General features: G+C 46.2%; 1 protein-coding gene across 1 annotated transcript in view; it reads right to left on the bottom strand.

Annotated features, from left to right (window-relative positions):
- The window catches only part of ARHGEF5 (Rho guanine nucleotide exchange factor 5), a gene marked incomplete at its 5' end in the record, with an annotated part of 35,388 nt that overhangs the window by 3,105 nt on the left and 19,227 nt on the right, over nucleotides 1–13,056 (bottom strand). The window contains 10 exons of the mRNA XM_084205452.1: nucleotides 333–487; nucleotides 791–880; nucleotides 1,678–1,752; nucleotides 2,705–2,834; nucleotides 3,471–3,623; nucleotides 4,463–4,623; nucleotides 5,503–5,762; nucleotides 6,044–6,108; nucleotides 6,477–6,558; nucleotides 7,945–11,494. Of these exons, the coding sequence (XP_084061578.1) occupies nucleotides 333–487; nucleotides 791–880; nucleotides 1,678–1,752; nucleotides 2,705–2,834; nucleotides 3,471–3,623; nucleotides 4,463–4,623; nucleotides 5,503–5,762; nucleotides 6,044–6,108; nucleotides 6,477–6,558; nucleotides 7,945–11,494 (4,721 nt within the window). The remainder of the gene's footprint in view (nucleotides 1–332; nucleotides 488–790; nucleotides 881–1,677; nucleotides 1,753–2,704; nucleotides 2,835–3,470; nucleotides 3,624–4,462; nucleotides 4,624–5,502; nucleotides 5,763–6,043; nucleotides 6,109–6,476; nucleotides 6,559–7,944; nucleotides 11,495–13,056) is intronic.

Genomic DNA, 13,056 nt, shown 5'->3' with positions numbered 1-13,056 from the left:
AACTGCTTTAGGAAGAAATTATTTACCAAGTAAAAATAGAATAAATGGTTACTGTTTAAGTGTTTCACATTGTAGAGACGCAAAGGCAGAATCGAAGTGTTGTGCTAGGGACCACAAGATATGTTTTTGTATTACAATATGTAATTAAGCACTGGGACTATCAATTTCCACATACTTGCATGATACTCACATCAGGTTGGGACAGGAGAGTGACTTGACAAAGACTGCCACTTGCTGGCAGGCAGAGGGAAAGGACTCTGTCACCAAAGCACAGACCCCAAAAGAGATGGGTATTTTAGAAGGGGCAGCAAGAATTGTGTTGAAGCACTCACTCCTTGGGCCGCGACAGGAGCAGACAGTCATTGAAAAGGTGCAGGTAGATGGGCCGGGTGGTGACTTTCCATTTTGGACTCAGGTTGTTGAAGTCCAGTGCTGTCAACTCACCACATTTCACAAGTCTCCTCGACTGTGAGATGAGTGGGAATATCTGCAAGACAAAAATAAAAATTTATGCACAATAAAAAGGGTCCCTGTGAGTTTTGGATTTCCATTTTTGCTTTTCTCTTGAATTGTGCTTTCAGTTCTCCAGCTGGAAAAGTATAAGTCATGGCAGGCACCTTCATGAGAAGGCCGACGAATGATTGGGCAAGGGAAGCACTGATGAAGAGCTGGCCTGTGGATGATGCTCTGGTTCAACAGCTCTGTGTATATCTGAGAGGAGAACAAAAAGTGGCTTTGTGAGGAAAGACAGAAAATACTAGAGCAAGGCCCAGGGAATGAATGAGCTCACCTTACACTCAAATTCAATCTTCTGGCTGAGGTAGATCAGCTCTTCAGTGCTCTTCATGCGCTGGACATTCTCATTGCAATCCTTGATGAGCTGCAGAGGAAAACAGATAAACAGTGAGGTGGGAGCAGAACTTCATAGTGGGATCTGTACTACTCCCAGGAGCCCCTCAGGTGTCAGCATGACAATTCCTTAGGCATCCTCCTGCAAAAAAAGTATATATTACAATCAGAGAATATTCTGAGTTAGAACGGGCACATAAGGATCATTGAGTCCAACTCCTGGCCCTGCACAAACACTTCAACGATCCCACCCTGTGCCTGAGAGCATTGTCCAAATGTTCCTGGAGCTCTGGCAGCCTTGGGGCTGTGACCATTCCCTGGTAACCCTGTTCAGTGCCCCATGACCCTGTGGGGGAGGAACCTTTGCCTGATATCCAACCTAACCCTCTCCTGACACACCTCCAGCCATTCCCTGGGTCCTGTCCTTGGTCACACAGAGCAGAAATCAGGGCCTGCCCCTCCTCTTCCCCTTCCCTTATGAGGAAGCTGCAGAACTGCTGTGAGCTCTGGTCTCAGTGACATCAGCCACTCCTTTTGTCTTCACCTCCAGGCTCTTCACCATCCTGGTGGCTCTCCTTTGGAAGGTCAAATCATCACTAGACAGAACAATCCACCTTATGAAGCTGTACAAATTTTAGATAACCATTTGGCCTAGAAAACTTTAAACCTTGTCTCTATAATAAACAGGATAAGAGGAAGGGATGCAATAGAGTAATGCTCTGGGGTTTTATAAAGCAAGATTTTCTTGCAGAGACAAGGGTGGGAGCTGATAATTAATTAGAGACAAAGGTAGGGTAGAGAAGGTGCAGAAAGGGTAGGCACCTTTACCTTTTCAAGTGCATCATAGGCCTGCGTTGCTTGCACTTCCTCCTCAGACCCAAGCTGAGTTCTTTTCAGGATATTCTGTATGAGAAAAGATGATTTTCACAATGCAAACAGGGAAAGGTGGACATTAAAACCACTGAAGAGTACAATAAATAATAAAGCAGAAATAGCTGATGACATGTGGAGACAAGAAAGCCAAAAAATTGAGATGCACAATGTCACTGTTAAGTCATACTGACCAGTGACTCCTGTATATCTAAATTCTATTAATTATCACATAGAAGTTATATGGCATAGGAAGCAACCACTAGCTTAACCACAAATGAATGTATGAACAGAACAGACTTGTCCTTTTCTCCTGTTAAAAAGAAGCTCAAATAATCAAAAAGAAGAATTTCATAGAAAGAGCTCAAAATTAATTCTTTAGGGACTGGCTGGTTCCCTCTCTGCATGGCTCTTTATTAGTCAAATTTGCAGGCAAAGCATAGACACAGACTGCCTTCCAGAGGGCAGCCAAAGAAACCTTGCTTTGTTTTCCTAGCAGGAAGCCAGAAAATCCATTAAAATGGAAATCAGCATGTTCTGAGAAGACTCCATTAATTCTTTATTGGGGTACAGTTAAAGTAGTGTCACAACAAAGCCCTAAATGATTCACAAACAGCAGTGCCCCACGCAGTGCCACATCCATCATTTCCTGAACACTTCCAGGGATGGGGACTTCATCATGTCCCCGGGCAGCTCCCAACCCAATGCCTCCCAGTTCGTTCTGGGAAGAAATTCCTCCTGACGTCCAACCTGAACCTTCTCTAATACAGCTTGAGGCCTTTTCCTCTTGCCCTGTTGCTTGTTCTCTGGGAGCAGAGCCTGACCTCCTGCCAGCTGCACCCTCCTGTCAGGGAGTTGTGCAGAGCCGCAAGGTCCCACCTGAGCCTCCTTTTCTCCAGGATGAGCCCCTTTCCCAAATCCCTCAGCTACTTCCAGACACAGCTTGAGGGAAACTTGAGGGAAGGCAGAGAATTACCACAGCTACCTGTAGGAGGAGTTTGAGTCGAGTGATGCGCTGGAAGGGGAGGATGAGGAAGGATTTAAGTGAGAGGCGCTGGCACACTGGATCACTTTCCAGTCTCTCCAGGACTTGCTGGAACCCTGCATTTCCATTTCTGTGGGAGTGACAAAGAAAAAAAAAGACATCCAGGTGTCAGAGTAAATAAACAACCTTCCTAGTATCAGATTTCAGAGAATACTGAAGTACTCCCAACAGTCAGGTTTTATCCCTGGGGCAAGAGGTGTAAAGAAACTTCACCACTCTGCTGCTGAAGAGCAACTATGGGTTTCTAACAGCTACAGGGTAGCAGTACAGCTGTTATTATCTCTATCCTCTTTCCACAGCTCTCTGGACTAAAACCCAGAAGTAACATGTACATTTCAACTCCCTCTATCAGCAGGGCTCCTTTCATGGGGACAGTGGTGGTTTACACTGTGGTTCTCAGTGACCAAGACTGAAAACCATTATCCAGCATGGTCACTTTTGCTCTTTTCAGTAGAGGGCAGACAAAGAGCAGCCTGCAACAAGACCAGATATTACATATTATTTTCCTCTCCAATGCTATGGGAGAGAAGCCTGCAGGAGCTCTGTCCTGCTGTCCCAAATGCCACTGAACTGAGGAAGGTTCTTCTGGGCGGTGTAGCAAGAGCAATACTCAACAGCCCATTCCTGCAGTATTGCCCATTGTTTGAAAGAGTCAATATTCATGGAAGTAAGGGGGAGAAGGGTGCAGGAAATGAGAAAAACTTACAGTAACCTCTGGAAGGTTTGTTCCTGATATGTCTGATTTGTCACATATGGCAGATACACCCGGCGGAAGTCAGGGGCATGCTTCAGAGCCACGTCACACACACGGAAGGTGAACATGTCCTCTTCAAATTTTTCCTCCAAGTCAAAGAGGAAACTGCAGCACATGGATGTGATGCCAAAAAAGGAGAGGGAAATATCAGTGTCGTTTAGTCTTCTAAAACCCTGACAGCCCACAGACAAGCACAAGACAGCTCTTCAGTTCTAGAGAGAGTGTAAGGTCTGGATAATGACAATATAGGGCTTGGTATCAGCAAGGAAAAAGCAGAGTCAAAAGACCTCTATTCTTGAGAGGTCATGCTTCTACAGGCAAGGTCAGGAAACAGCTGAAAACTAAGACCTCACCAGAATAATCTTGCTGGTAGAAATGGAAAATATAGCAGCAAACCTCACCAGCTAAGTGATTTATGTAGTCAAGCCTTGCAGGAGGAAAAACAGAACAAAATCCTACAACATACAGGCTTCCTTGCATGTGGGGTCATGTTCACATTTCATGAATTACGCTCTATTGATTCACATTAGTTTCTGTCAAGTGATGGTTGTAACTTACTGTTTTTCCTTTTCCCCCCCCACTTTTCATCAAGGCTCATGCAGCTGCCCCTTTTGTCTTGTATTTGGCAGGAGCTGGTTTGGGTTGAGGTCTAGTTAGTCAAGTTTAATTGTAGTTGAAAGAAGCAGCACAAGGTTATATTACCATTTTGATCCCCTGCAGTGAGCTCTGTGCACAACTGACCCATAATATCTGGGATTCAACACTGAAATTCACACTGCCCTGTCACCTAAAAAGGTGAATATTCCTTTCCAGGCAGTGTTTGTGTGTCATCACTAGGTGCTGTATCTGCCTTGAACAGTGAACATGCAGAAGAGGAGTGAGAAACGTTCCTGATGGAAGCACCACGTGCCTGTTAGACCTGGAAGCACAGGGCCACGTCTTACCTGGCACTGACATCACGCACGTCAGAGAGGCGGGAGAAGAGCCACTGGCGCTCCTGGTTGGTGAGCATCGCCTGGAGCTCTGCCGAGCGCTGGAAGTGATCCACTGCCACATTCAAACTGCGCAGGTAGGAAGCCTCAGATATTATCAGTTCAAACTTGGCCTTGGGAGAGAAAACAAGGGAGCACAGCATCAGTGCACAAGTCTGTGAAGACTTACAGAGAGGAAACGGAGCAAAGCAGGAAAACCTCCCAGCACATCTTGCAAGGAGCGTGTAATTGCAGAAGAAAGGCTTTAGAAAGGAAGGACAAGCATGCACTTACAGACTTTCTTTAAAAAACAGACTTGTGTTATGACTTAAAAATAGCTACTTGCTTCCATTTTACTTTTTATTTCCCCTCAACACCACTTTCACAAGCTCCCATAAAGTCCAGCATCCGTACCACACACCTTTTCTCCTTCATCACACTTCCCATGCTGTTGTTTTCACCTGAGTCCTCCTGTCCACTTCTCAGATCCTCTCATTTTCTCTACCCAGTTTCTCTGTACCATTGTGCTGAATCAATACATCTCCCAGTCTCCTCTCAGCCCTGCAGCTCACACAGGTCAATTTGCTAAACTCACACAGGCCAATTTGCCAAACTCATATTCTACCACAGAAAATAGAATTTAGTCTGGTTTTATTAGCATTTCTCACAAGCTTATGTATGGGAGAATACTGCAAGTCTTCCACTTTAACACACCCTTTTGCATTGAGTATACTCAAAACTCCTTATCATGTTCCCACTTTTCCCCATGTCTGTTTTCTTGGAGTTATTTATACAGTGCAGAGCCCATCCTTCAGTGCTGCCTTTCTCTAAAATTCAGCACTTCAGCATTGCTCTGCTTCACACCCCATGCTGCTTCCAGGAGTAGAAGTGACCTCTGCCTCAACTATCTGCATTCCCACGTCACAGATTTTGCTCTGTGCTTTAACCCTCCTTCCAGAGACTCTTTCTTGACTACAAGACCACCCATTTACTTTGCCACATCTGCCCCATACCTCTTGCAGCCTCTGTTCTTCACGGGACATGTTAAGCAGTATTCTGCTGCCCCGTATCATGGGGATGTCCTGCCAGAGGGATGCATTAGATGAGACTGACAGACGTTGCAAATATGAGTCCTGGGGAGACAGCACTTTCCTCCGTAGCCTCGGGGAACTTGGGAAACTTGACTCTATATCCTCTGGATAATCCACTCTCTTTTGGCTTTGGATGGCCTTGTTCAGAGCCACATCACTGTACTCCTGATACAGTAATCTTGCTGTGGAGAAAAATACATACATTTATCTTTTCTGTAGTAGCAACTCAACCTCTGCTCTCAACATAGAGAAAACTCTGCCCTGGACTGGGACAGCCAAATTCAGGCAAAGCTCCCCAGCTGCCTGAGTGTACTGCAGGATTCCAGCTGCTTTCCCTGCTCTCTAACACTACATCCTCACAACCACCACGTGGCAAGAATCCCTCTCCTTTGTGCTCACCACAAGGGTGAAAGATGCTGGTGGAGAGGGCACTGCCACAGCACCCCAGACAGGAGGTACTTACAGGAGTTGATCAGTTTGGAGTGCCGGCGCTTGAAGTTCTCTGTTGTGTCTGCAGATTTCTTCTCTCTGCCAAGGAATAAGGATTTCAAAACACAGAGTGAATGAAGGGCACAGCACCAGAGAAGGCTTATCCAAACCTTAGAAACTGCTCTGTCACAAGAGGGACCTCTTATTTTCCAAAAAGCTCAAGCTCCACGAACTTTACTTGACACAAAGGGAAAAGTTTGGCTTAATGGAAAGGCTGTCCTAAAGGCACAGAAATACCTCTATTGCAGTAGAGTTCTCTTCAAGAGAGCACAGACTGAAACACAGGCCTATGGCACTTAATTAAAGTTTTCCACTCCTTATCATCATCTTTAGTAACTCAGAAATAATGGAGGTATCCGTGCTGCACAGGGATTGGGACAAATTGTAAGGGTCTTTGAGAGACTTACCGCATTATAACTGTTTCTGAGCTGACTGGTGGTACCCTGTGTGCCTTGTGAGCTTCTTCCTCTGAAGGAACAGAAGAAACCTCTGCATAGAAAACAATTGGAAAGCAAACACATCAGTCAATTTTTAGACTTAATCTCCAATCCAAATGACACACAGATACCACTTACCTATACCCCACCTAAGTGGCAGTCTTGAGTTGGAGTACAGGTGCCCTCGTGGCATTTATTTCTGGGTCAGAAACATTCTGGTTTTAATAATTCTAGACATTACTTACACTTTACATCTGTTTGCCACATTTACTTTTCACACAAAGAAAAAGGCTGACATTTTAGGCAGCAACAATAACTCTAAGAGCTTCTCTCTCCAGTTATGCAAGCAAGGGCATTGCCTGTGTGCCCTGTTTGGTGCTGTCCTTACACTTTCAGCTACTAGGGCCAGGCATCAGGAGATCAGTGGAGCCAAAGCGTAAAATTCGAGAAGTCCTTTTGATTTGTGAGGGATTTAATCAAATAAGGTATGAAGAAATTCTAAATCTGAAATAACTGGAATCAGAAAAAGGAAGAAAGCCCAAAGACTGAACTGCAGTTATGGATAAGGGGAAAGACAGTACTCTTGCCTTGAATATTTTAAAATTTGGGACCAAGAAATTACAGGTCAAACATGCTAACAAATCTTGAGATTCAAGTTCTGCCAGACCTTTTACACCCTTCGATATCCCCCTCCTTTTCCCCTATGCCAAAAATACAGCATATTTCAGAGCTTCAAAAATAGACTAAAGTAAGAACTAAAAGGAAGTAATTATTTAAAGTTCACGTAAGATATAGTAAAGAACAGATACACATCCTGATAGCAAGTATTGCTGAATGAGCTGCTTTACAGACGATGCATGTTTTCCACTTGTGACATCAGTGATTTGACTTCTGTGCACACTGGGACCTTGGGTTTGACAAATTTCCATTCTTATCTGTACTCTCAAATCCTGCGCTCACAGGAAAATCATCTTTTTCAGAAGGTCAAGTGAGAACCTAAAAATGCCAGTTGCAAAAATAGGGGAGGCAGCAAATAAACACCTGATAAGATATATGGGCTACTGAGGGTGTGTGCATGGCTCTTCTTTACTGCCTCAGGGATCCATGAAATAAGTTTACTGCAGCAGGTATTAGTGTGGAATGGGGAGACTGAGCTCCAGAGTGCATCCCTCAAGGATGCATCACTCAAGGGAACAAGCAGGATACACAGGGCAGCAGAGAGGAAAGAGGGGACAGCTAGAAAGGGAAGCTTGGGGCAGGATAGGAGAGCGCTGTAGGGCTGGAGCAAGGAATATCACCAGAAAGGCACAAGAGCCATGCTAAGCTCCCTGCTCTCATGCCTCCCCATCATATTGTTTATTTAATTTAATCCTACTTCTTGATAACTGTTCTAAGTTGGAAGGGGGAAGGAGGAAGGGACATGGAAGAGAGGACTCACGCTGCAAGATGTCTGGTGGTACTGACATCCTCTTCAGGCCCTGACGGTGCCAGTCCTTGGTTTTCACTCGGCTTTTAATTGGGTTTTCTTGATTGGCTGCTGGGTCCTGCACAGCTACCCCAATAGTTTTTTTGTCTGGCCAACTTGATGATTTTTCCAAGGGTGCATGTTTGGCCTTTTCTTCCTTTGGCTGGTGTTCTCCTCCTTCCAGACTTTGCCTGACTCTCCTCTCAGCTTCTGTTTTCTCTGTGACTGCCAGCAGAGCCTGGATGTTCTTTGAGTCCCCACCAAAGCTACCTGCAGGCTGCTCCCATCGCAGCTCCTTGTCCTGGCAGGTTGCTCTGGCGGTCAGAGGTGATGGAGGGCTGAGCCGGAGGAAGTGGATAGGATTGGTGAATGCAAGCATTGGAAGGAGCTGTGCAGAGTCTCTGCTTTTGGAGCCTGGGGATGTTATCAGGCCTTCCAACGAGGGCCAAGAAGGGTGGTCAGGTGAGGATTTTCCACTCTCTGTATCCATGTGGTGATCTGCTGTTTCAGGGCTGGTGTCAGAGCAATCAACCAACATTTTGTTTCCAAGAGCCAAAAAACTTTTGGTCAGCAAACTGACCCCTGAGTCATCAGAAGTCTCTGTATCATGGGGACCTGAGTCACCAAGATCCCACTTTCCACTCACTGGAACAAGGTCATCTCTCTCTGCTAGACTTTCTCCATCAGAAGCAGAGGCCACAGAGTTGGCATCAATTGCTGAGGTGGCAGTCTGGAGAGGATGGCTTGGAGCAGGGTGAATGGCTCCCAGCTTAGCACCATCCATCCCACAGCTGAGGTGGGGCCTGGAGTGTGGTCCAGGAGCCAGCAGCTGGTAACCTTCAGGGGCTGGAGGTGAAACAAGGTGATTTGTATGGAGTGCAGGGGCCTGAGCTTGACTGGGCCTTTGGATGTGGGAAGGAGGATGAAGCTGTTTGGCATCAGGCTCAGACACCAGAGGTAGGCTTGAGTGGGACACAGGGGACAAAGGTTGTCCTTGCTGGTTCACAGTAAGGACCATATCATCTTCGGAGGGCCAAGTTAGGGTGCTCAGGACACTGGAAATTCTGGATCCAGGCTCTTTTTGGTATAAACTGCAGTCAGGCTCATCAAATAAAGGCACTTGTGCTTTACGATCCACATCTGCTACCATTTCTTTTTCTTGTATAATGGCACATTTTTGGGGAGAGATTTGCTGAATTGTCTCTGGGTGGTTCAGGGGAGTGGAAGTCCTTCCTGGTGTTTGGGATGCTTCCAGAGGTCGTGCAATACTAGCCACAGACCTCCTCTCCCCAGGAAAGCCCCCTTGTAGAGGAAGGGAGCTCGTGTACGTTACAGAGAAAGAAGATGGGCCACTAAGGTCCTCACGAGAGCCTTCCTCAGAAGTAAGGAGTTCATGGGAAGTCTTGGCCTCCCTTGCACCTGTCCTTACAACAGCAGTTTCTGCTGGTGTTGGGTTCCACCCTTTTGCAGGAGCAGCTTGGTTGGGTGGCTTCCCTGCAGAGTCTGGCAACTTGTTCAGGCTGGTGCCAGGACACTGCTCAGGGGTCACAGAGGCTATTCTGGCACCCTCCTGCTCTGGAACAGACACTGCTGACACTGCTGAGGTGATCTCTGAGGGGGAAGCTGGAATGAAATCCCAAAGCTCAGCTTTTTCTGTTATAGGATGAAGATCTATGTGATCAGGTGGCTCCAAGTTACGGGTACCAGAGGAAGGGTGTACTGGAACAAGAGCCTCTGGGTTCTCTGCGCTGAAAGGGGCTGTCACCCCTCCACAGAGTGATGCATCTCTTTTATCAAACCTCTGGACAGCTTTTCCATGATCATCACTGCGCTCATTCTCCCTCCCCCATCGTGTCTTATCATCCCAGTGAGCTTCTCCAATATCCTGACCACTGATGGAAAAGCAGCCAGAGTTCTCCAGGTCTCCTGCTTGGTCAGAGACATGGCACATGTGTGGAGTTTCCCCCCCTGGGTTCTGGCTATTTGAGGACAGAGGGCCGACAGCAGGTGGCTGACATCCAGAACCTGCTTCTGTGACAGGAGCTTCCAGCAGCACGTCCTCACCAGGATGCTGATCCACAGAGACAGGTTCCCCAGGAGGAAATACTGATCCTGCTTGCTCAGACAAGGAAGCATACTCCAAACCACACACATCCACAATATGCCTGGGAACAGAACGTATCTCTGACCCAAAAGCTGATGACAGAGCCTCTAGTTTCAGCTCTTCCCCTAGTCTGAGCTCTTCCTTCTGCAGTTGTTCCTGCTCATTTTGTTCCTTGTTTTTCTGATCTTTGAGTTCCAAAGGTTTGCCTTCTTCCAGCAGATTCTGCTCTTTGTACTCTTCCTCCTCCTCTTCTTGCTCAAGTTCAGACACTGTCTCCTCCCAATCTGGCTCCTTATGCCGTGAAGCAGTCACTTCCTCTGTCCTTTTAGAAGTACTCTTTCCTTGGAAAGCAGTCTTTGCAGAAGGGGCAGGTCTGCCCTTGGTTTTTCTGTGATCATCTTCTAGATACAGGCATTTGGAAGCAGATGAGTTCTCTTTAGAAACTATTCCCTGGTCTTTGACCATCATGGTATTCCCTGTTTCACCAGGTGAATTGTTTCCTTCTGCTTGTAGTGAACTCATTTGGCTGTCACATGTTAAGGTGGAAGACAACTGATGGGAAGAGGAAGATTCTGTATTTTTTTCCAAACCCTGGGGTGCTCTTAAGCTTTCCTGAACATCTTCAGAAGTGTAAGGTTTAGCTGTGTCTTCAACTGCTCCCTCTGAGGTAGGCTGCTCATGAGATGCTGGTGCCAACTTTTTGGGGCTTTGCTCCTGCTCTGCACCAGCATCAACCTCCTGCAAAGAATCCTTCGAGATGTTATCCAGAAAGGGTTCAGCCTTATAATGTCCTTCTGAAACAGTTTTACACACCAAAAAGCACTTAGGTATCTCCCTCTGAGAAGAAATGGCATCAGCCAAAGGGGATTTACTTTCCTGGGCCTGAGGGTCTGAGCCATGAAAAGCCAGTTCTGTTTGGCACTGAGGAAACTCAGTGCTGAGCTTCACAGCCTGCAGGATGGGGCTGCCAGGGGCTGGCTCCTCCTGGACTCTGCTGTGAGAGGAAGGGTCCTGGTTGCTTTCCAGGTCAACCAGTTCCAATTGCCTGAGTTTCAGAGAATAATCCAGTCCATCCTCCTCTAAAAGCATTTCTCCTTCCAGTTCTGAGAGTCCCTTTTGAGGCTCTGCATCCCTTTGGCCTTGTTCCAGTCCTGCTGGCACTTTTTGCATAGAGTTAGAGGGTCTGCCCAGCATCTCTGCTGCTTTCCCTGGAGCAGCAAGGCAGTCCTTGGGCATGCTAAGCTCCGGTCCCTTTGCAGAGTTAGATGGGCTGGTGCTCATTTCAGCTGCTATGTGAGTGGCATGATGCTCTCCTTCCACAGCTGAAGAATCCCAGGCTTCACCAGTGATGCTGCTGGCTCCTGGGGGAGTGGTACCTCCCTCACTGGTTTCTTCAGACTCCATCAGTGACACATCCTGCTGAAGAAAAATGAATTTTTCTGTTACTACTTCACAATGATACATGGGTCTAATTCACTGCTTCTACTGCAGCTGATAAAAACCAAAACCAACACCGCATATCTAGTGGGTGGTAAGAGCTGGGAAACAAACACAAAGACTGAGAATAGGCAAAGACCACATGTAAGCCTGAATTATGAGAGTAACACCAAAATAACCTGGTGTCTTTTTAGTTTCACATGCAAATGCAGAAAGTGACTGGTCGAAGAGCAGAGGTGCTGAGCTCTCTGCAATAGCCACAGGGCAACTTATGGAAAGTGGTGGCCATGGCTGGTTATCTCAGACCCAAAAGGGGATACCAGAAGGCCTCCAGAGAAAAAGAAAATTTTCAAAAATCTCCATTGATTTTCATGGGGCAAGGTGGACAAATACTCCTGGCCTCTTCTAGCTGAGTTTAAAAGTTCTCTCTGATTTTTGCCTGTTCTTTGGAGCTGATGGCTCTCTTTGCAGATCTCTGTGTAGGTCTGGAACTCATTGCAAATGATCACAGAAATTAATTAACAAAACATAGGAACATATAAATTTGATTAACAGGTAACTAGGACATGATACAAGACACAAGATATTTAAAGGCTGTAAACCACACGGGTTGAGAGGAATAGCTCTGGTGTGTGTGGACTAATTTACAGACTAGAAAGAGAAACAACATCACCATTTAGTCTACTCTTTTAGGGAGGGGAAAAGGAAAAAAAAAAAGCCATCTCAAGATTGTTGGACAGTTTCCCAAAGGATACAGTGGAATTTCCCATCCACTATTGCATTTGAAGTTCAGACATGACAAAGCACTAGGGAATGCACATTTGGGGTATGTCTGTGAAAAGGACAGAAGAATCTGATTCACCACTTTTATCTCTGTCTTGTACCATGGCCCACAATCCCTACCTGGAAAAAACCTGAGAAAGAGACAAACTGTTGTGGCTACCTCTCTTCTTCTACGGTGATTTCCTTGTGCTAGAGTGGCTCTGCAGTCATAAGTACCAACCTCTGATCCCACACAGAAAGTAAAAGCAGTAAGGGCATAATTACATCTGAACTAATTGTCCCAGTTAGCTCCATAGCCAGGGCATGCCTGCCCTGAAAGCTGGTTTAGCTTCTGTTTTCCCTTACGTCAAGTGAAATAGAACACCTGCTCTGAAGGCAAGGAGCGCATGCTCTGGAGTTAGAACTGAAGCATTTTATACACCTTCATCACAGAATTGCATTTTCATCACAGAATGGTTTGGGTTGGAAGGAGCATTAAAGATAACACAGATCCAACCCCTGGCAGGGGCACCTTCCACTACCCAAGGTTGCTCAAAGCTTCTGAGCAAAACGTGGCCTTGAACATTTCCAGGGATGGGGCAGCCACAGCTTCTCTAGGCAACCTGTACCAGTGCCTTCCACCCTCATATTAAAGGATTTCTTCCCAGTATCAAATCTAAATCTCTCCTCTTTTGGTTTAAAACATACCCCCCTTGTCCTATGACTACCTGCCCATGTAAAAAGTAGCTCCCTATTTCTAAACACCCCTTTTAAGTACTGGA

Source organism: Fringilla coelebs (assembly GCF_963513975.1).
Source record: "Fringilla coelebs genome assembly, chromosome: 5".
Taxonomy (NCBI): Eukaryota; Metazoa; Chordata; class Aves; order Passeriformes; family Fringillidae; genus Fringilla; species Fringilla coelebs.
This window is presented reverse-complemented; position numbering and strand designations above follow the sequence as displayed.